Source organism: Musa acuminata, chromosome BXJ2-3 (assembly GCF_036884655.1).
Source record: "Musa acuminata AAA Group cultivar baxijiao chromosome BXJ2-3, Cavendish_Baxijiao_AAA, whole genome shotgun sequence".
NCBI lineage: Eukaryota > Viridiplantae > Streptophyta > Magnoliopsida > Zingiberales > Musaceae > Musa > Musa acuminata.
The window spans coordinates 555,194-583,178 of record NC_088340.1 but is presented as its reverse complement, the minus strand read 5'-3'; the positions used below and the strand labels follow the sequence as shown (position 1 = coordinate 583,178).

At 38.1% G+C, this 27,985-nt stretch overlaps 1 protein-coding gene across 1 annotated transcript; it reads left to right on the top strand.

Moving 5' to 3' along the window:
- Positions 1-4: 4 nt before the first annotated feature.
- On the top strand, positions 5-27,879 carry LOC135606707 (uncharacterized). The gene is made up of 27 exons (XM_065097833.1): positions 5-164; positions 276-453; positions 542-648; positions 3,961-4,077; positions 4,191-4,337; positions 4,435-5,132; positions 8,992-9,113; positions 9,200-9,291; positions 9,780-10,002; positions 10,082-10,145; positions 10,744-10,892; positions 11,304-11,374; positions 11,466-11,639; positions 11,830-11,901; positions 17,759-17,860; positions 17,947-18,036; positions 19,075-19,150; positions 19,230-19,329; positions 19,432-19,501; positions 19,678-19,857; positions 24,833-24,955; positions 25,249-25,332; positions 25,452-25,636; positions 25,706-25,844; positions 25,926-25,985; positions 26,846-26,950; positions 27,552-27,879. The coding sequence occupies exons 1-27, from the start codon at positions 75-77 to the stop codon at positions 27,663-27,665; spliced, it is 3,732 nt and encodes a 1,243-aa protein (XP_064953905.1). The 5' UTR covers positions 5-74; the 3' UTR covers positions 27,666-27,879.
- Positions 27,880-27,985: the final 106 nt, after the last annotated feature.

Here is a 27,985-nt window from a genome sequence, read left to right as displayed (position 1 = left end):
CTATTTGGGCGACCCAACCTTTCTTTTCCCCTTCTCCCCCTCCTCCTCTCTCTCGACTCTCGAAAGAGGAAGCCATGGTCGAGACTAGGCGGAGCTCGGCCTCCTCGAAGCGCCTCCTGTCTTCCTCCTCCTCTGCGTGTCAACCGGCCTCGAAGCGGTCTAAGGTGCGATCTTTCTCCCATCCACTGCTTTATATTTTGGATCTTGGCTCGCATCTTTTCTTCTGATGCGTGGTTTTGAAACGACTTCTCGTGGAAATCCATGGTTACCTTCAGGAGGAGCCCACCTCGTCGTCAAAGGGGCAGCGGCCTGTCCCCAAGGAGGAAGAGACGCCGGCAGCCGACGATCAGCGAGCCGCCAACCTCCCTGCGGAGGCCGGTGATGCCGATGTGCAGGATGAGAAGCCCGTTGATGCGCCTGGGCAGGGCTCCCCGGTCCAATTGCCCGCTCAAAGTCTGATCTTGATCTTGCATTCATCTCTTTTCCTTTTTTCTTTTTTTTTAAAATTGTTTTCCCCCTTTTCTTTTTGTTTCTATTGAAGAGCGAGCGGTTAAGGTGGAGAGGAGAAAATTGGAAGTCCCAGCGAAGCGAGTCGTGAAAGCCAAGCAGAAGACCGCATGGGCGAAGCTTATATCACAACACTCTCAGGTTGGATTTACTGTCTTCAAGTCTTTATGTTTTGGATAGATTTCATCATCTATTTTTTTTTTTTTTTTCTATCACGTCATCGGAACAAACCCATAACTTGCTGTTAGCTCTGGTTTGATCTTCTCTCCCTCTTCTTACAAGCTTGAGAGGTATATCCAGTAAGAAACATGACATGATGCTGATAGTATGCTTCACCTGATATCTGAAAGGTAATGACATGCATTGGAATATAATCGTTAAAAAGGTTAGTCCTTCATATGAACGCTGCTTCATGTTGCGGCTTACGGTTTCATGGCACGAACGTGGATGTGGGGGAGCATCATGAGGGTGAGAGGGGCACAGGGCTGTGATGGTGCACTTTTGGATGTGTGCTGCCTTTTGATTCCGTGCCTCTTGTTGTGATTTAAGTTATGGTACGAAGCATTTCTCATATGGTCAAGGTCCCTTCTTTCTCTTTGTGGCACTATGGCAAATTCAAAGCAAATAAAAACCTATTTTTCTGACATACTTGCTTGCATTTTATCCTATTTGGTTTTTGAGTGTGGACATATTGCATATGGTGGACATAACCACTAATAAGCATATGATCTAGGCATCTCTGCTCATCCGTCGTGCCACCGTGTGGGCAAAACTAGCCTGTTATGGGCTGGATGGGGCTCCTGAGTAACAAGATTAGGATTTCTTGTAGTGATTGTGAAAAGGATTATGCGTTAAATAGAGACCAAAGGATCAAGTTGAATAGTATGAACTTTGGCTTTATTTCTTTCTCATAGGTTCTATCCATGCCTTGGTCATGGACATGTATCTGTCTTGTCTGATTTTGAATTAAGCATTTGAAATCTGAGTCACCGTTGGCACATCAGTGCTATCTTGTATTGCTATCTTCTTTGTGGATGGTTTGCCAATCACGATGAGTAGTATCTGGAGGGTTAAGAAGATCTAAATAGAAACTAATAGATGCAGTGGAAAGATATCTGATTGCTCAGAGCTTAACGAGGGGCATTGCCGTATACAAAGCTCAATGGTGGGTGAAGATCTATGCAGCTAAACCCAAATAGTTGGACATTATGGCTTGTTGTTGTTGTACATGTTATACCTTACCGATTTTGGTGATTCGGAGGTCCTTTATTCTCTCAAAAAAATGTTCCATGTTATCAAATGTAAATAGTCAGGGGGGTAGGCTCTTTTAATTGGTTGTACTCTAAAAAAATGTTCCATGCTATCAAATATAAATAGTCAGGGGGGTAGGCTCTTTTAATTGGTTGTACTCTAAAAAAATGTTCCATGTTATCATATATAAATAGTCAGGGGGGTAGGCTCTTTTAATTGGTTGTATCAAGTAAAGTCTCATTTTGTTTATAATAGTTTTAGGAGTCTATCTATCTAGTTAATGGTGTTTGGGACTCATATTATCTAGTTTAACAATTCGAAGACCATTTTTTTATTTAATTGGAGTGGAAACTCATCTTTTCTTGTTTGCTGATTAAAACAAAAGGATTTAAAAATGAGAAAGTTTATTTTTCCAGATAGTGACTTGATGATGGTTTTCCTAGCTTAGGGTCATGGAGATGGATCCTGTTAATAAAATAGAATGACCTATTTGGTTCTTGAGCTAGTTGAATAGACAACCTATTGTAATGCCCTTGGAAGGTGAGGATTGATTTAAAAACCTTGGCAGAGATCTAGAGGCTAAACCTAGTGCCTGATTTTGGGTCAACAGAGGTACCACTTGTTGCTTGTCAAGTGGAGTAGGAAACATTTGTTTCGCCTTTGTTTAAATGGTTGAACCCAGATCTGATTTATATGTTGAAGGAGCTAAACATAGACCTAGTTCTGAGTTTTTTAAGGACTTTCTTATAGAGGTTCAGATTCCTTTTCGGGCTTAGCCTCTTACTCTTGGTCTATTTTGCCTGTAAATCCTTTGTACGTAAAAATCTCTCTATCTATTTGCATTTACTAATGGCTAAACTTAGAGCATTTTGTGTTGTGTTTTGGAGGTTTTTTCATAGGGTGTGTTTGTGCCTATAAGTTCTAGGATATTTTTGCACTTTTATTGAATCTATGCTCAAGGGCTGTCAGTTGTAAAAGATTTGCATCTTTTACTTTTATCCTCTACCTTAGCCTTGGTTCTTTTGACTTTCATAATCTCACTATTTGGCTTTAATTGGGTATTTGCGTTCGTAGTCTTTAAGAATTTTTAATAAGCCTAGGGCATATTGTTCCATGGAGTTTAATTTCTTATTAAGTTTGAGATATTTGTTCCCGTAAAGCTTAGATGAAAAGAAGTATCTTTTGTCCAGATGCTTTGGGTTGTAATACACTGGTTTGAGGATAATTTTATCTCGTGTGCTGATGTTAGAAGTGGCTTTTGTGCTTGCTTGCACTTGTACTAGCACTATGGTATCTTGCCGGCCCTTGACTTATTGTCATGGAGGCCAAAAGGAACTTCTGTTTTTTGGCTCTGCTTTATCTAAGGTGTAAAATCTGGGTCCAATACCAGTTTCAACACCTTGTCAAACTAGTATGACATTGGTGTATAGGATGGTAGAATAATTTATAATACCCTGTATCACTGAAAATAATAAAAATGTGAACCCATTAGTTTTGAGCTATATGTTCTACTATTGGTCCTTGGTCAGATTGGTAAATGCTGGTCAGTATGTACCGGTTTGACTTGTATTTAAAGCCTTTATTTGAATATTTGATAAATACTAGATTAACATAATGAAACATGTTATTTGATTGTTTTTAAGTATACAATGTTCTCATTTTGTCATTCTTTTATAAATCGCATTTGTAGATCTTCCTATTGATAGATCTGACTTGTACCTTATTTTTTATTCGTCACATACTTGATTCACACACAATATTGTAATTAATGTCAGCCTTACAAGTCAAATACTTATCTTTGTCCATTCAATTTATATTTCTATTTGTTTTAAACAAACAAGGTTCAAAAATTTAGTATCCAACTAATATTCATATCTGAATTTGTATTTGCTGAACACAAATAAATTTGGATATAATTTTATAATATGACATCTGCACTTAATTTATTTTCATCCTTATTCATTACCTATATATAATGTTGCATGAATATTAGAGGTGAGTATACTTGAACAGCTTCCGGGCATTGTACAGCATCTAGTTTCTGTGTGAGTGTTTAGATGCATTATTAAACAATCGATGAAAGACTGTGGGTGGTGGAACTTTCTCTCTTTTCTTCTGTTAGGTTCAGTTTGCTTGCCTTCTTGCTTGACACATATGGTCATTCTAGACTGTTATCTAACTCTGTTGATTTGCTCTGTCCAGAACCCTCATATTTTTCTCTCTGGTTCTCGATTCTCTGTTGGCCAAAGCCCGAGCTGTAATTTGTGCATGAAGGATCCATCTGTCAGCAAAACTCTTTGTAGACTGAGACATACCCAGGTATGATCTTAGCAAATGTATTATTGAATTGATAAATTGATTATTTGAATGGAAATGTTCATTGGAAATGACTTAAGCATGAAGTGTCACTTTTATTATTACTATCACATCAGCGTGGAGGTGCATCAGGTGCATTGCTTGAAGTTGTAGGAAGAAAAGGATTTGTACAAGTAAATGGCAAGACCTTTGAGAGAAATTCAAATATTGTTATCACTGCAGGGGATGAGGTGATATTTAGTCCATCTGGGAAACATGCTTATGTATCCTTTTATAACTTGTTGCTTGATTCTAGATGCAAATTGCAAATTCTTCTTTTTTCTAAATTCTCTTGGAAGGCAATTCCTTATCTGTTGGCAGATATATCAGCAACTGAAGAATGAAAAATCAGCTACAGCAATGTTGCAGTCTTCACTTGACATTTCAGAATTAAAGGGTTTTTCTGCCAAAGAGATTCAAATTGAGACCAGATCTGGAGATTCTTCAGCTGTTGCTGGAGCATCAATATTGGCATCCCTATCTAATAATATGAAGGATCTGTCTGCTATTCCACCAGCATCTAATGCCGAGAATGCTCAGGAAGGCCTAGAAAAGCCTGCTTTGGCTTCTGTTTGTGATGCATCAGAAGACTGCAATCCAGACCTTGAGAAGGGTTCTGATATATTGAAGGAAACTTTTGAAAATGATGGGGGAGCTGTGGTTCCAAGCGATAATACTGATGCTGTCACATCTTCTGATCTTGGTGCAAATGAGACCATTCAACATGATAATATTGGTCCCCATGCTCATCTTGATGATGACATCGGAAAAAATTCTAGTATTAATTATGAAATAAGGTCAGGTATGAGAACATTTGCAGGATCACCTTCTTCTGAGATGGATTTGACTGGCAATGTATTTAAAGCGATTGAGGATCAAAGGGAACTCCTCAAGGATGTAGACTTACCAGCTTCCTTGCCCACTACCAGATGCCAAGCCTTTAAAGATGGCTTGAAACATGGAATACTTGATTCAGGTGATATCCAAGTTTCATTTGAAAGGTTTCCATACTATTTAAGGTGAGAAATTTTTGTGAAATTGCTCATCTTTTATATTCTTTTGACCAGCTATCAAGCTGCACATGTTCTGCTACTGATTACCAGAGGCAGATATTTAGTGTTGCACCTTTTTTATATTCCATGGCTACCCTAATTATGGTCACCTTCGTATCTCTTTTTCCTATTTTAGCTTTAGATCTGTCTAGTATATTTTCTTTACAAAGGTGTTTCCTATCATTGTGCCTATTTGGGGGGGGGGGGGGTGGGTGGGTAGGAGGGATATTTTGTTATAGCAATATCATTGCAAAGCATATTGGTAACTTTGGTATTTTGTTATAATATTATTTTATTGAGGAAAAATGTGGTGAAAAGCTTGAAATGAAGAAAAAGATATTATAAATGACTTCTGTTGATAATGATAAGGATCAGCTAAAAGAAATATGGAAATGATATGGTGGAAATTTGGAGAAGAGTGGAGAATCTAGTAAGTAGGTTGACAGGATTGAAACATGTGCAAGCAATAAACTAGGCAATTTAAGGTCTAGTGATATTCAAATAAGATTTTCTTTTTCATGCTTTTGGCTGATGTTATTGGTATATTAGTGAATTTGGAACATGAATAAACTTTTGAAGAAACTTATAGTTCAAAGCCAGGTCCAGAATTTCATGTATCAATACTATGCAAGTCAAGGCTTGGACCAACATTATACCAGTCTGTACCTGTGTACTGAGTGTTGGTACACTTGTTCGTATTGAGTTTTGCGAAAAGATTGAAAAGAATATGAAAAAACATTAAAAAAATGCCCAGTACAAGACCTATACCATCTTGAATTGGGCGGTATATGCCCTCTATTGCATATATCGTCCGGTTTACCCTAGTCCGCTTGCCATTAGGCTATTGGACTGGTAAATACCACCCATACAATACTGGATGATATTGCAAACTTTGGTTTAAAGGCCTTAGGATCTGCGGCATATTGAATTCCTTGCAAGTTAGCCTAAAAGCATACTTGGTAGTCAGAAAATACTAGAAATGAAACTTTTGATTTAAATTGGTTATTGACCCTGAAGGGATTATTTGGTTACATCTTAAGCTTCCATATCTAAGAGCAACAATAAGATTCTGATGGATATGTAAGGATCTCAAAAGGTGTTGAATTTTAGCTTATTGATAAGGCCATTTAGTCCCACATTGGTTGAGGAGTATGGGAACCAAGTGCTCATAAGTCCGTCAGGTCTCCCTTATCCTCAGAGGCGCCTTTTAGAGCTCACATGTTCCGAAAGGACAAAACCGTGCGGATACGCCTATCGCTCAAAGCAGACAATTCCTCGCGAGCCTACGGGCCGCACCAATAGCCGACCGACCAAATGGTCCATTATCAGATTGGCGCTAGAAGGAGGGCCCAAGGCTTGCACTTCGGCTGAGCAAACTCGCTCCCGAGCCGTGCACCTTGGCTATGAGCCCTTGGCTCCCCTACGGGAGGGAGCACTAATAAGGCCATTTAGTCCCACATTGGTTGAGGAGTATGAGAATCAAGGGCTCATAAGTCCGCCAGGTCTCCCTTACCCTCAGAGGCGCCTTTTAGAGCTCACATGTTCCGAAAGGACAAAACCGTGCGGATACGTCGAGGTGAAATTTAGTGCAGCGCCAATAATACTTACTCCAGCCGAGGTGAAATTTTACTCCAATCGAGGTGAAATTGCTCTTTTTGAGTAATACTTTCTGCATTCCCAAGGTTCAATGGCAATGAGAAGGCGAATTGTAGTAGATAACTCAGCACAAGGAGTGCAACATTTCGAGTGCTTCAAAAGTATGAACAAAGAGCAGGTAAAGACTAGTACACAGCTTGATGCATGAATAACAACCATCGAGGAGGCCGACGAAGTTAGATAACATATACCTTCTTAACTTTTGAGAGAATAGCCAAAACCAAGTATTATAATTCTCGTAATTATCTAGTAAAGGAGCTCTGCACACTTTCAAAGGCCCTTCAAAGAGATAGTGACAACCAAAAGTTGTTTGTCATCACCAATGGTGATTGGTACTACCAAAGGTAGCTTGTCCCTCGAAAGCGACGGAGATACAGACGTACTTGGAGGCGATGACAAAGCAGAATAGGAATCAATGACAAATTTTACAATGGAAAGGCCTCAAAACTTCAAATTCTATGACGTGATGCTCATTAAAGCTTCAACAAGTATCCATCCAGTTCAATCGATGCAAGATGTTTGAGGGAATGACACGCAACATGTAAGGTCTTTTCCTTCATTCGAAGGATCAGTAAGTACCAACGAGGATTAGTACAACTTGATTGGCCTTATACGAGAGTCAGAGTCATTGGCAAGTTGAAGTAGTGTTAACAGATCAAAGCTCAACTTCTCAGTAGCATTATTGAGAGAGTAGTTGGGGGTCACGAGGTGCATTGCAATTAAAGCAAAGGATTGAAGATTGAACAAAGGCAAGAAGATACAATGTTTGCTAAGGCTTCAACAAAGACGTTGAAGGAATAAGTGGGAAGAATGTCACAGTTCGTAGGGAAGGTGTTCGATATAATGCCTATGCTTTTTTGTTTTGTTAATACCTTCGGTAGAATGTAGGGGTTTGTAGTAGGCTTGGTAGCCCCATTTTGGTTGGGTTTTATGGTTGTTTCTACTTTGGATGCAAAACTGCCAAAAAACGATGCCTCCATTCGAATTTCTAAGAGCGGAGGTGGGCCTCAAAACATTAATCATCTCACACCCCTAGAATGCCCTGGGTGGCACATGACTCGACGGGGCTTTGGGGTAGCATCTTGGGTTGGTCCGTCGTATGGTTACTGTAATAATGTCATATGGACATTTGTTCATAGAGACTTCTGTGCACGACAGATTGTCTTGGACCTTTGTTGCGTGACCGCTTAGAGCTTGCAAAGTCCTTTCTATTTTGCATTACCTATTGAGTGTTTGTTGAAATCTTTATTTGTGGGATCCCGAGTTAACGCTTCCACTGACCCGATCCTTAGGGGCCTTGTGTTACGAGGAAGTTGACGCTTTCCAGATGGACATGCAAGGGTGCCACATAACTTAGGTAAAACTAACTAAGCCTGTGACAGTTTGGTAGCGAGTAGACCCAATAAAGTGTCACACATGGTTCAAAGTCTCGGATGCTAGGCACATAGTGGTCCTTGATTGGTCCTGTTTATACTGGCATACCAATGCAATTATCCATGATAGGAGATATTTGCAACTTGAAAGGGCTTCATCTTAATTCTATGATTGGATAGTGTTCACTCATTACATGTTCTTTTTCCTCTGGTTGGATTTGTAGCTGAGCCTGATCCTCATTTTTTTGTTGTGCCTTTTCAGTTCCCTGATTATCATTGAGTTACCTTCTCTTTGCCACTTTTCTCTAAGATGCTTTTACAAAAAGTAGAAAGCAAAAGCTGCACTTTTCCTGATTCAACTTTGAGATCTCTTAACTTTTGGATGGCTCTTTGAACACGTGATCTCATACTAACCAAGAATGCCATTTTTCAAGTCATATGTACTTGTTTGTCTGGTTGCATTAGAATGTCTCTTCTACTTCATGAAGCTTAAAATCCATAAACACAAACTCTTGTGGTTCTGCATTGACATATGAATTTAAGGTTTTATGTGTTGAGGTCTCCAGGTGTTACTAAATTATTTTTCTTTAACTGTTTGCTAATGTGAATGACCTGATGTCTTTGCCAGTCAAAGATTGCTCTTTGGTTGTTTCCTACTTTTACGTGGAGATAATAATTGACACCTAGATAAATGATTAAGCACATATAAGCAGAAAAACTTAGTTGAATGTCTCAATTTGCTTGTTTGCAAGATCTTCTGATCTAATTTTCTTTATTTTTCATTTCTCTGCATCCAGTGAGAACACAAAAAATGTTCTTATATCTTGTGCATTTATTCACCTGGAGTGTAAGGAGTTCATAAAGTATACTATGGATATTTCATCTGTAAACCATCGGATTCTATTGTCTGGTCCAACAGGTATTGTTCAAGTTTTCAATTTTTGTGAATAATGATCTGGTTCTGCACTCTTTTGTCTAACAAGTTTCTTTTATCTGATCCTTTAGGATCTGAAATCTATCAAGAAACTTTGGTAAAGGCCCTTGCCAAACATTTTGGTGTTAGATTACTCATAATAGATACTCTCCTGCTACCCACTGTAAGTTTTCCTTGTATATATATATATATTGCAGCATACCACACATTTATATTAAATTGCATATAGTTTAAATGGAAAACATTGAACTGCCTTGGCATCTCAATCTTCTGTAAGTGACATTCGGAATCTAGCTTCCACAGTAAATGTCACAAGCTTTGGTTTCAACCCTAGGCAAAGCAATGTTTTTGCACACAAACTTGCTAACTATAGTAGATTAGCTCAAAGAACAACTACATGGGGAGCTGATGCTTCCTCTCTGTTGTATACAGGTTTTTTTGACACTCCCCTGATGGGTGATTAATGAAGATTTATCTCTTATTAAAAAGAAAAACATTGAACTGCCGATTTTTGTGTGTTCATCTTCTTACAATCCCATAATTTCTCTACAACTTTAGTGGGGCATATGGAAGTCCTATTTTATCTCAAGAGGACGATTAGATGAATTTGTTACTAATGAGTCCTGGAAACTTGAATACAATCGATTGCAGGGGTCATCTTTAAAGGATGCAGAATTACTAAAAGAAAGTGTGAGGATGGAGAAATCAGCCATCTTTTCTAAGCATCGTGCTGCAGTGATTGATACTCTACAACTGAGAAAGCCAGCTTCTAGTGTGGAGGCTGATATTGTGGGAACATCTACTTTGAATTCCCAGTCTCTTCCAAAGCAAGAGACATCAACAGCATCATCAAAGACCTACACATTTAAAGAAGGTTAGCCATATTCTATGTTCAATTTTGTATTTTCATCTTGTTGATTTAAGAAATGAATGGTGATCCTGCTTTTAAACAGGAGATAGGGTAAGATATGTGGGCTCAATTCCTTCATCAGGCTTTCCTCTTCAGGCTCCTCAAAGGTATTACCTTGTTATGAGTTGATTGTTTTTCTATTTGTTTTCATTATTATTCATCTGATGTGTCCTTTTGTGTTCCCCATAGAACTTAATTTATCTAAGAATCCAACAAGGATTCTCCCTTGATGAAGTGTTAATGTGTGATGCTAACTCACTGTCATAGGAGGCAATAACTGAGATTGTTTTAGTGCTTCCTTTAGATATTTATGTACTTTTAAGAGCTTAGCTAATAGGAAAATTCTTTATTGGTGACAATCTTCCATAATCTAAGCATGCATTTTGTGAAATTGAGCTCCATATTGTTCACTAAAATGACCTACTTAGGACCTATTTAATCCTAAAATGCAATTTACACCAATAATGAATATCATAACTTAGTACTTCCCAAATAAGCCAAATGTGAAAAAAAATCAAAATTGTGGCCCAAAATTTTAATGTGCTTGATACTGATGCATAATGTATGATGACATACTAGAAGCATTTTGTTAAAAGCAAGTATTTTCTTCATGTATGCTTGGTCGTGGTTTATTATTGTTGTGTCATTTAGAAATATCCTTGTGTTTTGTCATGCCAAGTTCAATGACTAATCTGTGATATGCAGGGGTCCAAATTATGGGTATCGTGGGAAAGTAGTTCTTGCTTTTGAAGAAAATGGTTCCTCTAAAATTGGAGTTAGATTCGACAAACAAATTCCAGAGGGTAATGATCTTGGAGGCCTATGCGAGGAAGATCATGGATTCTTCTGCACCGGTGATTGTCAACTGGCATTGTTCTCACTTTTTGTTTTTCTTGCTATCATGCTACTTCTCTTCAAAGTTCACAATTTCATGTACTGGTACTGTACTGGTCAGGGCTCGAATTAGTACTGTACCAGTCTACCAAGTATCAGATGCTGGTATGTACCGAGTTTAGGAAAAAATCTAAGAAAACAAAAAAACAAAAAAAAACGACTGCTCAAATATATACGCCCAGTACAGGGTCTGCACTGGGCGTATCAGGCAGTACAAGCCTTGTATCAGTCTCACTGTACGACTGTTATAACCTTGGTCTGTGTATACGTAAGCTGTCGGACTGGTAAATACCAGCTCGTACCATACCGTATCGAATGGTAATTGCAAACCATGCTTTACTTTATTGCCTTATCTCTCACATTCTATGCAGCTGATTTACTTCGCCCGGACTTCTCTGGAGGTGAAGATGTTGGAAGGCTTGCAGTCAATGAGTTGCTAGAGGTGTGACACGTTGTTCTTATTGGTTGTGTTAAACTGTTAATATACAATTATATATTTGTATCTGAAATCTTTTGACTGTTTCCTTTTTTAGGTTGTACTAGAAGAAAGAAAAAGTGGCCCTTTGATTGTGTTGCTTAAAGATATTGAGAAATCTATGTCTGGAAGTACTGATTCATATGCAACTTTGAAGAACAAGCTTGAATTTATGCCACAAGGTGTTCTTATAATCGGTTTACATTCCCAGGTTGATAACCGCAAAGAGAAGGTAGTACTTTCCTTTTTTAATATGTATTGCTTTCTGAATGTTCATCCTTGGATCTGGAATTCCTTTTCCTTCATGCTTAATAAGTAGAAAAGGCTGGAAGTAGAATCCTTTAGCTGACTACAAATTTGTCATGTTTTATGTCTTGTTGTTGTTGTTGTTATTATTGTGTAACACATAATACATTTTGCAGTCACACCCTGGAGGGCTTCTTTTTACAAAATTTGGAAGTAACCAGACAGCCCTGCTTGATTTGGCTTTCCCGGTACCCTATTCACATTCCTTTCAATTGTATAAATTTATTGGCATCAGTCATGTTTATGAGCTTGTGATTATTTTTTAATTTCAACATAGCTATGATTTATAGTTAATGCCTAGATGCTATCAGCAAATTACATCTTGGACAAGAAAAACATACTTACATAATGCTTTTGTGATTTGACCGAGAAAAAGATAAGGACCAAGTGCTTCATAGTTTTTGACGGGCCTGGTTTTTGTCCATTGGAGATTGTGTATTGGGCGGTAAGCACACTGCCCGTTTGTCGAATCCAAGTGTTTCACCCCTTTCTCAAATTCAGCACCATCTTTCACCATTTTATCACCAAGCACTCAACCTTACTATTCATACCAACATTTTATCCAATCCAAGATCAATCTCAAACAATTGAAGGTTCATTTTCAAGAAATAGACTTACTCTCCCCCCATAAAAGGGAAATTTTGAATCTCAAATTTGAAGTTGCTCACTTACTTTTTGTTGAATGAAGTTGTGTTGTTCATGGATTGCAATTTCGCCTGATTTGAGCTCGTACCATCAGACTCTAAGCTCGAACCTAGATGCAGACCACCTCCATTTTTGGTGGTCCAGTCCAATCTATTTAAAAAAAAAATTAAAAGTTGTGTTTACTTCTGTTAGGACTGTGTTCGTGATAGTGTTTTCAATAGGTGCTCGGGTGCCCGCCTAGGCACCCGAGCAACTTGTAACAAGTTCGGGCTAGCGATGAGGTGCCACTCAGAAGCATGCCTCAGCCCAGGTGCTGGGCGATTCAGCTGTGCGTTTGAGTCAAATAATGCATGAGGTTGGTTGGGCTTTTGATTGGGTTCAGTCAATTGGACTTAGTTGTGAACCAAATTAACTAATCAACAACTTACCCTCTGCGCCCAACCCAGTGAAGAATCTAGTGGAAGAAACCCTGCCTCTTCGCCTTGTGCCACCATATACAGTGTCTTCCTTTGGCTTACATTGTCGACTATGAGCTTCCTCTGCCTTACGCTGCTGTGTGCAGCGTCTTCCTTCGGCTTACATCGTCGATCGCGAGCCTCCTCCGCCCTATGCCATTGTGTGCAGCGTCTTCAGTCGGCTTACATCGTCGATTGCAAGCCTCCTCTGCACTACGCCACCGTGTGAAGCTTCATTTCTCTGTCCTGTGCAGCTTACGTCATTCATCAGCTTTGTTCCGCCGTCGGTTGCCACCTTCCTTTGCCCTAAGCACCATTTGAGTCGCACGAACCCTACCTGAGTCGGAGAACCCAATCTTCCTCCGTAGTCCACTGTTGCCTTCCTCAGTGCCATACTCCACAACCTTTTGCCAGCTGGTTACTTCTCCATCTCCCATCTTTGTTAAATGATCTCCTATTTCCTACCATAGCTTGAGCACTTTGTTTAATGATCTCCTATTTCTTGGACTTTGTTAAAATGTTAGGAACTTATTAATTTAACACTGTTAGGAGTTAGGACATACACATTGATAGGTAGGAACACGTTGCTTCGCTTGCTTGGTATATCAAATTGTAAATAATTATAGGTATATATTTTTTGCATTTTAATATTCAGTCGCCCCTCGTTTTGCTTGAGTGCCTAATGCCTCAAGCGCATTGGTACCTTGTGCCTAGCGCATTTGGAAACATTGGTTCATGAGCCTTCTTTCCTGTATGTGCGGATCCTAAAATCACAAGCCAACCTTTGTTGTACGCTGTCGCCTACCTCCCCATCGCGCACCATGTGCCATCATTTTGGGTATGCTTCCTCCTCTCTTTCCTCCGTTGCTTTCTCTTCTCCCTTCCTCTTCCTCTTTCTTCCTTCTTCCTCCTATTCGTCCATTATCTCTTCTTTCTTCCTCTTTATCCACTGCCTCCTTGTCTTCCTTTCTCTTCCTCCTCTCCGTTCCTCTTCCTCCTCTCCTCTCCCCCCATCACCACTTCTTCCTTCCACTTCCTCCTCTTCCTCCGTTGCTTTTTCTTCCTTCACTACCTCCTCTTCTTCCTTTCTCTTCCTCCTCCTTCCTCTCCTTTCTCCATCACCTCCTCCTCTTTCCTTCTTCGCCTCCTTCCTCTTCAGTACACACCAGTGTACCAAGTCAGTACACCAGTCCCAGTCCAGCCAAGGACTGGTATAGTACCCCAGTACAAAATTGCAAACCTTGGTATTATTGTAATATATTATTCCTAAAGTATTTTTCATCGATTAGAGCTATATTTTAGTTTTTTTTCTTAAGTTCAGGGATGAATATGTTATGTCATTTCGAAATGAGTGAGACAGTTTTTTACACAATTGATGACAATTTGTTTGCTTTCAAGCCAATATAGTATAGATTCGATGAAGATCCATTCAGATCATGTTAAAAATCCATTCTGATCTAGTCAAAATCTGTTGGGATTCATCCTAGATCCGCATGGATCAAGCTTAGATATTGGTAGATCTAGACCAGATCTATGTTAATCCGACCTTGATTCCTGATATTAAATGAATTTTTTAAATTGTCTCCAATTAAGATTGACGACTTTTGTAAAATATTTACACCAAAGCAGTAGAGTATTGATCTGGTTTGGCAACATTTTAGTTGCGTAAATAACTACCATCATTGGCAATGCATCTACTTTAACTATATTGGTCGGGGTGAAAAAAAAATCGTTATTAGGTCAATGGATTTTTTTATGTGGCCAAATGCATGAAGGGGCCACAGCAAATTAGACGAGCTTTGTAGGCAGAGTTGAATGCTAAAAAAGCCCCAAGGCTATAGCTAAACCACAATGGAAGAATATGGATAGGCAAACATGTGACCCAGGCATTTATGATGTGTACGAGGATTGAAATGATTCATGTATCCCTGGAGTAACAGTTCAGGTATAAGGAGACCATGAGACATTGACCTACAGACTGGTGATGCACAGGATAAGCAAGACTGCACAGGCTAAGCAGGAATCCCAACATGAGGCAGTCTAGTGATTCTCATGTGCTGGACAGGACAACAAGTGCAAGGAAGCCCTGAAAAGGTGGCTTACGATGTTAGTTTATACAGTAGGAGATCAGCTCCTAATATGATTGACTTGGATCATGTGGTTTTCCTACCTTATACTACAAAAGGGACCAAGCATTGATGGTACATTTACTAAAGAGAAAAAGAGGGATAGGAAAAAACAATTGTAAAATAATTCAATATCAATCACATCCATACTAATGTAAGTAAAGGTCCTTACTATAGTTTCATGGTCTCCATCATTAGAAAATGACTACTCGTAATTGAGGCTAGAGGTACATCATGGTGTGGAGTCACCTCTGAGCTGGGCTCGAGTAGATTTCAACTACATTTGGATGGGATTGAAAGCACATTACAGATTGAAACTACTAGTGGGCTTTGTCTCACATATTTTTTACTAAGGTCTAATTATGAGATAGGGAGTTTGACCTTGGGCTTTAATGAGGACATTAACTCTTAAATGGGAGTGTAACATTCCCAATTCCGATATGGTCTCACATTTGAAGGGGGAGAATGGATGTGATTGTGTATGGGGCTAGATGGGCCTATTGCTAGTAATTTATACTAGAGTTTTTTGGGTCACGTGGTTTAAGCTGGCTAGTTTAATGGGTGAGCTTCTATTAGAATGGACCTAGTATTAGGCATGGTGACAGACATTGTAATTTGGTCTCACATTGAAAGTGAAAGAAGAAAGAGTTGGTTTATGGGGCTAGAGGGGTCTACTGTCAGTAATTTCTCTGAAGCATTTTAGACCATGTGGTGTCAAGCTATCAACAAGGTAATGAGTAAGTTCTCTCATCAGGTTGTGAGATTTGGTGAGGGGTCCTGGTAGGACAGAGCTATCAATGGATGTGGCTGGATGCACATTGCAATATGTAGTTACCACTAGACTAGGCCTTGTATGCTGCTGAGTAGACATGATTTTGAGCTGTGTTAGGTCGTCGGTTTTGAACAGGATATGAAGCCTTGAATGAGGGAAATTGTGAGGCTCAAGTTAAGTCTCATATCTAAAGTAAGAGATTGTATGTGATTTTTAATGGAGCTAGACGAGTCTATTATCATTAACTTGGGCTAAATGTTTTGGACAAAGTGGCTATAGGCATAGATTAAAACCTCAGTTTTTTACTGATATTGGTTGATGATTGGATCCATATGGAGTGGCATATTGGCAACCCATATTGGTTGGTATTGTCTGATATTGCTCAGACTAAAGAGAAAAGGAGATAGAAGGAGGGAAAAGGAGGGGAGGAAGAGGAAGACAATGCATATTGGTAGGAGGTGGTGGAGGCAGTGACTCTGATGAGATGGTTGTGATGTGAGACAGGAGAGAGAGAGAGGGAGCTTGACGGAAAAAGAAAGAAGAAGGAAAAGAAAGGGTAGCTGATAGTTGTCGAAATTAGAAAATAAAAGGTACTGGTAATAGGTGGTATTGCTTGGAACAAAACAAGATCACTCGATCCATGTACCAGTTGGCCATCAGACCAGTACGGGTAATTATATATAATATTTTTTCTTTTAACTAGGGTTTGAGACGAGCATGCCATTCCTTTCACTTGTAGGGAGGATCACCTATGGCTCGCCATTCGTCATTCGTTGCTTGCTATATTGTCATGTCCTTAGCTAAAATTACCTAGGACGTGCCACCCAAGCGATGCTTGTTTGCAAGGGTCAGCCTAGACCTTAGCCTCGTGTAGTTCACAGAAGAATTGCCTAGCAAAGAAAAAGTTAGAAAGGCAAACATGTGGGTAATATGTCGTCGTCGCGCACAAAAAAGGCAAGATAACCAGGATCACAAGCAATACAAAGCAACCGACTTTTATTAGACACGAAAGGATCTCAAAAATCGGCTAAGTGAGCACACACAAAAGAGGTTCCAAAGGTAGATGCAGGTCAAATATTCACCTGGTACTTTTGTCGAACAGAACATGGGCACACTAAAGACGTTGCATCACCCCTCAGACATATACTCAAGGTTCCATCCGCCTCAGTGCCACCCGGGGGTTCCAAGGTATTGAGACGGATGATGTTTTGCATCACATGGCCGTTAGCCAGAACTCAGCCCGTGGCACACACGAATGGGGTTGTTTTGGGCTATTTTTTCCTTCACACGACGTCGTGCAACTAGAAACATTTCTGAGTTTTACATGACAGAAACACAAAACTAAAACACTTAGCAACAAACAAAAATGGGGCCGACAGTAGTAAATTTTGCACCGTACATGCTGCATAACAGAAAACACTAAAAAAAAATCGAAAATGATAGAAAAAAAGAACTGAAAAGTGTCATGGACATGTGTCGAACATCTGGACTACATTGCTCCATGACAGTACGTTGTCTGTCGCCGATCGTACACGTTGCCTATGGCCAACTTCAGTATGCCTCTTCCTCTTTTTCCTCTGTCTTCTTTCTCATCCTCTTCGGCCTTCTTTCTTTTCTTCTTCCTTCACCGTTTCCTTCTTCCTCTTCTTTCTTTTTCCTTTGTGTCCTCTTCCTTCTTCCCCCCCTACTCTCTCCCTCAACAATTAGTAGTGCATTTCGGCGTTCTGACACTTGGTACGTCTGGATGGACCAGACCCATACGAGTCTAACCTTGGACGGGCATGGGTCCGGTAACCGAAACTGCAATCATTCACTTTTACTAGATGTGTTCTCACCATGTTATGGCATCTCTTCATGGCTTTTCCTGGATTTCTTTGTCAAATGGTACTTTTATCCCTAGTTTAATAAGTTGTTTATATGTTGTTTTATTGAGGCAATTGAACTTTTCTTACATTTCCCTTAAAGCACCAATAGAATTAGCAACCCTATTGTACTGTTTATATTAGTTTGCACTAATCTGGTGTATATTTCTTGTTGTACTGCATAGGATAACTTTGGTAGACTGCACGAAAGAAGCAAAGAAATTCCTAAGACGATGAAGCAGCTCTCTAGACTTTTCCCTAACAAAGTTGTGATTCAACTTCCACAGGTTTAAGTTGGCATATTGTGTTGGTATGTACTCGTTTTTTCTGTCTTTAAGAAAGTACTTTCCTGAAATCCTAGTAACTGTGGCAGGATGAAACCCAACTTTCAGAATGGAAACAACAGTTGGATCGTGATGTTGAAACTCTTAAAGCCAAGTCTAACGTTCTCAGTTTACGTTCTGTAAGTTTGATTAATTAAAAAATATTAAAGAGTTGATCCATCTTTTTTCTTTTTACCTTTTATCTCTCCAGAATGTACACTGAGTTCCATAATATATAATACTTTACCATCGGTTGAGGGTTAGGATTCGTTTACAAAGTTGGGCCTTTCAATAAAGCTGTTTTTGTATTTTTGAAAAGCATATTTTAGGTTTCTCGATGATTGCATTTCATTTGCATCTTCAGATCGAAAATTGTGTCTTTGCAAAAATTTTGAAAGATAACATTCGGATACTTGACAAAATATTGATGACAATTTAATTTTCAGGCTTTGGTACTTTTAATATGGTATCCTTGACATTTGTCTGAAAATTGTATTCAAATAGCAACTTTATTATTAGTGGAGAGAGCACATTTCCTGGAAGATGAACTTATTGGGTGCACAAGGTATAAATTGCTTGGTAATTTAACATGACTTGAGATTTACAGTATGTACTACAAATTTTGTTGGTGTTGCTTAATCACCATCGTGCTGCTAAAACCTAGATATCTTTTTTTTTTTTTTTAATTGGCAACAGGACTTATCAAGATTGAACTAGTCTAGTTCAGCTTTATATTTCTTCCTCTGTTTTAGTTATTACTAATTAATTATAGTATTTATTGGAGAATTATGAATGCTATATCCTATATGCACCTTCCCCTCCCATGACTACCTTGGTGCAGAATCAACCTGCAATCTTTTTCTTGATCTTCATGATCTAATGGCCCTTTGCTAGCTAGCTTACTAAAAGTGCTGATGTATTATTCATGGTAATCAAATAAATGTAACTACAAAATGCGTTACTGCAGATCTTATGTTGCTGATCTTTTTGTTCATACTTCAATTATCTCTCTGTCCACTTTTTCCTGCCTTTTCTCTTTGAAGCATCCCTATTGACCATATTAAGTTCAAGATTTAGTTTCTTTTCTCTCATTTTCGCTTCACTACCATTGCTGTTATAATGGACATATTAGATACATTTGTGCAATCATCTTATCTTTAATCTTCCATATATTACAGTTTCTGAACCGCTGTGGGTTGGACTGCAATGATATTGAAACAGTATCAATAAAGGATCAAGCACTTACAAATGAAAGTGTGTGCCTTCTTTTGGTCTACTTGTTATTATTACCAATGCTTTGACAAATCATTCCTCATATGGATTGTCTTTGCAGGTGTGGATAAGGTAGTTGGTTTTGCTCTTAGTTATCACGTTAAGCACAGTAGAAATGAAGCCTTGTCAAAGGATGCAAAGCTCATACTCTCCAATGAAAGGTTATCATACTATCAACAATATTTACGGTGTAACTTGTGAAACTTGAGGCTTATATAAAACTGCCTCCTGACCTTCTGACACTACTATCAATAAACTGGCAGCCTTAAGCATGGGTTAAGCATGCTGCAGAGTTTCCAAAATGATAATAAGAGTTTAAAGAAATCACTCAAGGTCTCTCTCTCTCTCTCTCTCTCTCTCTCTCTCTCTCTTTCTCTCTCTCTCTCCTCCCCAAAAAACAACTGTAAACTTGATTAGTAATGCAAGTGCAATAGGTTTCAGTGCTGGGTTCTGATGGTCTTTTGTTGTGCTTTCATCTGTCAACTGATTATCAACTTGCACCTTTACAGGATGTAGTCACTGAGAATGAATTTGAGAAAAGGCTTCTTGCCGATGTTATTCCGCCTAATGACATAGGAGTTACTTTTGATGACATTGGAGCCTTGGAGAATGTGAAAGAAACACTAAAGGAATTGGTGATGCTTCCTCTGCAGAGGCCAGAATTGTTTTGCAAAGGACAATTGACTAAGGTGCTTCTGATCTTGAACAAGCTTCTTTCCAAAGACTTTTTTTTTTCAGTAAATTGAATTTTTTGGCGTGCTTTCTAGGTTTTTGTTGCCAAAATAAATTTTTATATGGGCTGCTATCAAGCCATTAAGTTGACAGTTCTTATATATCTATGTTTGTAACCTTTTTTTTTATGTGATTCTGTTATTTAATTGAAAGCAATAGATTCTGAGTGCTGCATTTAGTTTGGTAGTCAATTTTGTGTTCCTTGTGTCTGATATGTTGTTAATTACTTAATTATGAGCATCCTCTTCACTCTAGATACTTCTTTTTTTTCCATAAATTTTATAGGTTCATGTGTTCTCACATGTTGCTTGGTTATTAATAATGCATTCCTTTTCAAAGTTGCTATTATTTGATATCAGCAATCCAAAAATTGAAGCTCAACTGTCGAACTACCAAAAAAGTGTGGATCTTGTGTAAACACAATATTTCATTAATGCTTATTTGGCTCATGAGCCTTATCTCTGTAGTAAGGTTGTTGTGACCTAGGTGGAGGCTCAAGTCACAAAATAGTCCCTGCAATGCAAATAACAAGTTCAATAACCTAATGAGAAGAAATAAGGTTAGATTGATTAGATAAGAAAACATTTAAGCACGGATATGAGCAAGGGTAGCCGACCCATATCAATCCTACCTCGGACAATTAGGAGTATGAGCCATACTGGCATACTGTCTCGGTGTGTATCAAGTTATGAAAAAAGCCTGAAAAAAGGCTGAAAAATAGAAAAAGTTTACTGTATGGTACGAGGCTTATTCTAGGGTATAAGTCTTGTACTGAGCAGTACAAGGTTGTACCAGGCAGGTGGTACACTTGGTACAAGTCTTGTACTGGATGATACACCTTATACCAGGCTTGAATCACCAAGCTTATCTTGATCTGTTCTAGTGCAATATTGTGCAGACCTCAAAAGTCCTAGTGTTGTCCAAGACACTAGGTGCTAAAAAGTGCCAAGGTTTCAAAGAACACTGTACGACATAGATAAGGGACAATTTAATTATATATATTAGAGTTTGAGATCAAGGTTCAAAATTTTGACCATACCAGTCGATATGGACTCGTATCTACTGATCCAGTGGCCCATCGGTATGTGTATTGGATAATTTACATGGTCTCAAGCAAAGCTTACTGCCTAATAAGTTCGTAGTACTAGGCTTATCGAGTGGTAAGTTACCAGTACCTATCAATCAGTACTTTTTTCATAATATGCTGTCCTTTTTAGTTTTCTTCTCCTTTGTTTCCTCCACTGTCATCTCCTTATATCATCATCTTCTGCCATTTTCAGCACCTCCTCCTCTTCTTCTCCTCTCCAAGTCTACCACCTCTTCCTCTTCTTCTCCTCTTGACCCACCTCCTCCTCATTCCCTCCCCCTGCTAGAGCCATATTGGTCGATACAGGGGCATACAGACACAGTACACCAACCATACTGGTAGCACATTGGTCCACCGAAGGAATGATTGTGAAACCGGATTAAGATTTTGAAGCCTTATTTGAGGTTATTTGTTTAATTTCATAAATCATAGTGTGTTGCTTAATATAACAAGTATTGTGAGCTACATGTGAGGTGATGCAGTTGCAGTTGAACTGTTTTGCAATTTTCTTTCTCAGATCCATCTTTTTGTCCATTGGTGTAAGAGGCATCAATCCTAATTTGTTTGATACTCTGGAGAGGAATGCCATTGAATTAAGATTAACAACATCATGAGTTGGCTTCATATTGAAATTGCTTAAGAAACCCCCCAATGAAATAGATCAACAAGGTCATGAGTTGACTTCATATAGAAATTGACATCATGAACTAGGTCATGATTACCACTGTCATTAGGTTTCTTCATACTAGTACTTTTGTCTAGCTTTGAAAGCATCATGATTGTCACTAAATTACATCTTAGTGGAAGACCTATTGAACCGGAGATGGACTAGCCCCACCAATATTACTTACTGTTCCCATCCTCAGCCATGTTTTAGTGCTTTATGAATGCACAAATGCCAATTTTAAGCTCATGGTCTCTACATTGTCTCCTTGATCCTAGCATTCGTTGTAGATGGCTTACATGTCTACCCATCTAAATGTTTCCTTTGTGCTTTTCATTAATATAGTCTTAGGGTTTTTTGAGCATCTTATTCTACTCTAAGATTTTTTGGGCATCTTATTCTACTCTAAGATCCTACTTGTTATCTCAACGGACCTTTGTGTATCTGGTCATGTGAAGAAATCCACTACTTAATTGTTGATTTGATCTTGTTATTCCAAGTTCCAACATCGTAACTAGCCTAATCACAGTGGATGCACTACCAATGATGACTGTGCTCCTAACAATGCACATGCTACAATGCCCAACTGGTACATTGTTTCTTCATTGTCATTTTGCACAAACATTGAGAAACAAATTTAGATTCACAATTAAGAATTTAAACTGTAGTGGTTCTAATATGAATTTGATCAGTTGTAGATCTCCATGGTGTGAACTTCTAAGTCTGTCCTATGTGGATCTAGCTTATATTGAAATAGATCTATGCAAATTACACATAGCTACAGCCTTGATTGAACATCTGAAGCTTTAACCTTAATCATAATATACATGGTGGTAAGATTCACATTCACCTTGATTGGGAAAAAGCTAAATTGTTTCACAAAAGAAGTCTGCCCTGTAGCAAGAATGAGGCTCCAAACGTAAGCTATGTTGGAAATCTGATGCAAAAAGGGAGCAATTTGGAGAAGAAATGAAGTAAAAAGTGCAGGAGAAGAGGCTACCGGTTGAGAAGAGTGAAGTGGAAATGTAATTGAGTCAAGGAAAAAGTTTTGGTTGGGTACTGATATCAACCAGTATAACTTGGTGTTGGTAAAGATACCGGGTAGTACACCCAAAGGAATAAGTTTGCCAAAACTTCTCGGTCCACATGTCAACTCATGGTCAGATTGATAAATATCAGTCAGTATGGACCAGTCAGACCAAAATTTAAATAATTGGTTCCAACAAATTCTGTTCAGGTATGATGTTCCTCCTTCTTATCCACTAGTTCCATCCGGCTACAATCAAGTTCCAAAAGGTTTTACTGATAAGAGAAAAGCATACACACAGAGAAAAGAGGAAGATGAAAAGACAAGCTCATAATGGGGTCCAGTCCATCCACTAAGGTCTGAATCTCAAAACTTATGCTGATCTCATAAAACCTTAATATGAAGTGTTTGATCTTAACTAATTTATTAACTACATAAAGAACAAGATCCTTGTGACGCACAGTTCATGTTATTAGCTTTCTAGAAGCCTGATCTTGTAAAACCTTAATATTAAGTGTTTGATCCTAACTAATTTATCAACTACCTTCAAAAAGAACAAGATCCTAAGGATGCACTGTTCAGTTTTTTAGCTTTCTAGAAACTGTAAGGATAGTTATCATGTTGGACCAGATATCTTAGGAACCCTAAATATTGGCCGAATCTTACAACACCTAATACAAAGTTTAATGTCATGTTTATTTTCACTCAAAAGTAAAATATAGGATGTAACCTATGCCAAAGTGATCTATTCTCCAAATCTTTACATTGCATGAAAAATCTTTACATTGCAATTCATTAATAAGTCTTTCCTTACTTGACCTGTAGGAATGCATTGGTGTTCTCACAAAAATAAATATCAATATTGAATATTGTACTTACAGTTGGTTTTGCAACATTTCATTAACAAAAATTTATCCAAAATATGGTACATTCTTCGTTGTTCTCCAAAAATTTATATATGTAAGCACAAGGTTTGCAGTTTCATATGGCGATTCTATATTAGTCCGCACCAGTGTACCAAGTGTTGATATGTCGGTATGTACCAAGTCAAGAAAAAAGCCCAAACAATTGTTGAAAAAACAAAAAAAGAATCTTTTTGGTGCTGGACTTGTATCGCCTTGTAATGGGTGGTATGATCATGTCTGAGCGGTAGAGGCCATGTACCGAACAGATGGTCCGATTTTCCTTGGCTTGTGTACCTATGGGACGAGTGCATACCTCCCATACCAAACTGTACCAGGTGGTATTGCAAATCTTGTCTATCGTATTTACTAATAATTTAGACTCCCCTGGGCATATCCTTTGGTTTACTCTGGTGTCTGTATCGGTAAATACCACTTGTACTGAAGTACCGGGTGGTATTGCAAATTTTGTATAACTGTATTTACTAATTTCATTAGTCCTAATTTTTTGGATGTGACTGGTTTGAAGCAATGGAATTTAGAAATTGTCTTTTTCATCTGCAAGATGGTGGCGTGATTCTACTAGCCAAACGTGCAACTCCAGGCTACAAACCTGTGAGAATCTATCAATGATCTCAAGTACTTACCCCATCTTTGCCTTATTGATACCAGTGTTGACCACCGCACCTTTAAATCTTTCATGATGGCCTTTAGCTTTTACAATTCTCGAGTCCACTTCAAAATATCCTCCAAGCCCTCAAGCCCATCTTTGTAAAATTCCTTATAATTACATTCCATAAATCAGCTGACGACTGTAATTAAAATACCATTTTCTTCTCAAGTTTGATTTGGACATGCAAGAGACCATTATGGTTCTTATGAAAGATGGCCCCAATGAAAGATGTGCTTGAAATTAATTCGGTATCCAAATTGAGAATGTTGAAGAACTCAAGGATTAGAGAAATGAAATGATGGTGATCATTTCTGAATAATACTCCTGTGCTGATATTCTTCGTGTACAGTTGCTTGTTTTCTTCATTTTAGATTTAGATATGCTTATGCATGATTTTAATGGTTGAGACAAAATTTAAGTGTTGCCCTCGTGCAATCCTAATTTATGTTGAAAAGTTTCCTAAGGCTAAAATTGCATGTTCACCTTCTTGCAAGTTCTCAGTACATTTGTTATCATCCAGACTAGGATGAAATATTGATACCTCAGAGTTTCATAATGTCATCCTTTTTTGTTTTTCAGCCATGCAAAGGAATACTGCTCTTTGGCCCCCCTGGCACAGGAAAAACGATGCTTGCTAAAGCTGTTGCAACTGAGGCAGGTGCAAATTTTATCAATATATCGATGTCAAGCATCACCTCGAAGGTACTTTATGTTCATCATCTGCTTATAACCAAGGATTGCCATGCCAACATGTGAATATCAATATGATTGAGATGTAATATATCATAAAGATATCAATTTGACCGTTTTGGAAGTGCCAAAATATTGTTAGACCAACTTTTGGCTTGTGCTGTGCCAACCTAAGAAATTGTTATGCCGGATTTGATACTGACATGGACCACAACGCAGAATGGCAATCCTAGCTTATATCATGGATTGTAGTATTTTAAAGAAATTGTCTTTTCCTACCAAATCTAATGCACTCATTGTAACAGTGGTTTGGAGAAGGAGAAAAGTACGTGAAAGCAGTATTCACATTGGCTAGTAAAATTGCTCCTAGTGTTATCTTTGTTGATGAGGTCAGTGTACTGATTAGTTTTTACTGCAAAATTTAGTATCAGTCCAACATCACTTATTTTTATTTCATTCTTATAATTTACGTCAGTTATTGTAAGTGATTTTTTTTTCTATTTTATAGGTTGACAGTATGTTGGGCAGGAGAGAAAACCCTGGAGAGCATGAAGCAATGCGCAAAATGAAAAATGAATTTATGGTCAACTGGGATGGATTGCGAACCAAAGATAAAGAACGTGTTTTGGTTCTTGCTGCTACCAACAGGCCCTTTGACCTCGATGAAGCAGTTATAAGGAGGCTTCCACGAAGGTAAATGCTGATGTTTGGATAAATTGAGGGTTGATCAACTTGTCTAACATATAACAATGTTTTGTGCAGATTGATGGTAAATTTACCAGATGCATTAAACAGAGAGAAGATTCTCAGAGTTATATTGTCAAAAGAAGAGTTGGCACCAGGTGTTGATCTTGAAGTCTTTGCAAATATGACTGATGGATATTCAGGAAGTGACTTGAAGGTTTGTTTGGATAGAATTTGATCTTGTTTTCTTATAGTTTCTTGAGGAATTAAGAAAGTTTATATTTTATGGTTGTTTTAGAATCTCTGTGTAACTGCTGCACATTGTCCCATTAGAGAGATTTTGGAGAAAGAAAAGAAGGTTAGTCTTGAACCATTCAAATCTTTGATCAATATTTTATTTAATCTCTCTTTTTCCAGTTTGATCTTTTATCTTTATAAGAAAATTAGCATTGACTATAAAAAATAAGATTTTTGAGGCATAATATCTTACTGGTAATAGTTAAGCAGTTGTATGAAGTGTAATATAATCAGTTTTGTTTCAATTTTCATTTCAAATGTGCGTATGGCACCTGATATGAGCCAATGGATCAAAATTTAAAACAATGATTAGTATATCAAATCACTTAATAGTGCAAATGTTTGCAAAACACTTGTGTGTGAAATTATCAACTAAATTAAGGATGAAAATAAAGAATTGTGTTAAAGACGATTACCTTAAAATTGCAACGCTGATGTCTAGACATATTATTGTCCTTCATGTAGCTACCACTACAGTTGAAAGGGTTTGACAGACATTTTCAGTGCCCAACAAAGGAATTGAATAAAACAAAAGTGTGGATGTAAATGAATTTGAAGATTATTCTGTTCTACTAGATTCTATAATAAACGACTTTAAAAAAAATCAAAAGAACTTCCTTTCATCTCAACAATGATGGGCCACAGTGCAAGCAAAGCGATGCCATGAGAGTTACCTCGACAAGTCAAAAGCTTTTGACTACACAGATGTTTACAAATGAATCAATCCATTTGTCTGAACTAAATCAAACATATGGTTTTATTTATATTATGTTTATATCATTTGCAGGTTTTATGCATGATGTTTTGCTAACCAGTGCTTTGGTTATTGTGCTTTTATGTTGATTTCAACACTGTTGCACATAATAATAGTTCCTTCTGATTTTTTAGTAATTGCCCTAAGCTTTTTCTTGTCACATACAGGAAAAGAATTTAGCCATAGCAGAAGGTAGACCTTTACCCACATTATATGCAAGTGAGGATGTTCGTCCTTTGAACATGGAAGACTTTAAATATGCACATGAACAGGTAGCTTTTAACTCCACTCCCCATCCTCTCTCTCTTCTCTTTCTCTCTCTCTCTCTCTCTCTCTCTCTCTCTCTCTCTCTCTCTCTCATACACACACACACACACACACACTGGATACCTGCTGCTTAAGGAGCAGAAGGATCTGACTCCTCTGACCTTATATTTGTCTTGCCAATGTTTCTTCCTCATGAATAGCACATAAGGTTTATCATTGATCTAGAATCAAAGGTCAAAGGTTAATGACCTTTGATCTAGAAGGTCTAAGATTTATCATTTTTAGACTTCGTTAACATTTGTAGGCTATTTGCTTCATCTAGAATCAGATATCATTTTATGGTATAGAATCATGTTGTCTGAAATTCTTCCTTTCTCCTTTTTTCTGTACCAAGAAAAAAAACAGGAACATAATGGGGAAAAAAAGAACAAAAAGAAAAAAGCTCCCATCTCTAAATCTTGTTTCTTCCCATCAGAATTACCTAAATCTTTGTGGGTTGAGAAATTAAATTTTGCTTATGTTTAGAATAAAGATAAAGCTGAAGTTGACATCCATTTTTGAGTATACTATATATTGGAGTTGCTTAAACAAACCTTGTACTCACAGGTGTGTGCGAGTGTGTCATCTGAATCTTCAAATATGAGTGAGCTTCAACAATGGAATGAGCTCTATGGCGAAGGAGGATCGAGGAAGAAGAAAGCATTGAGCTATTTCATGTAGGAGACATCCATTTTGTGTATAGCCCCTTCTCTTAAACCCCTTTGGCAATGCTAGCTAATCTGCCAACCAACATAGCCAGGTTTCCTTCTCAGCCCTGTATTTAGTTTTTCCATAGGGAGTACATTTGTGAACTGTTAATTTATATCAAGAGCAAGTTATATATATATATAATGTCATCTATCAAGGTGGTATAGAACATATGGTATTTTTGTCATCTGTAATCTGGTACCTCTGCCTGGTTGAAGGATATGATCTATCTGTGCATGCTTGTCTGGGTAAAAGTAACAAAGGATGCAAATTTTAGTTTTATTAGGCTCTTG

What these genes read in the sequence shown, in the direction of transcription:
- LOC135606707 (XM_065097833.1), top strand. Translation starts at nt 75, where the DNA reads ATGGTCGAGACTAGGCGGAGCTCGGCCTCCTCGAAGCGCCTCCTGTCT. An exon ending in GACCTACACATTTAAAGAAG is followed by an intron (nt 10,003 to 10,081) that starts GTTAGCCATATT and finishes GCTTTTAAACAG; the next exon opens with GAGATAGGGTAAGATATGTG. An exon ending in GTGTTATCTTTGTTGATGAG is followed by an intron (nt 25,333 to 25,451) that starts GTCAGTGTACTG and finishes TCTATTTTATAG; the next exon opens with GTTGACAGTATGTTGGGCAG.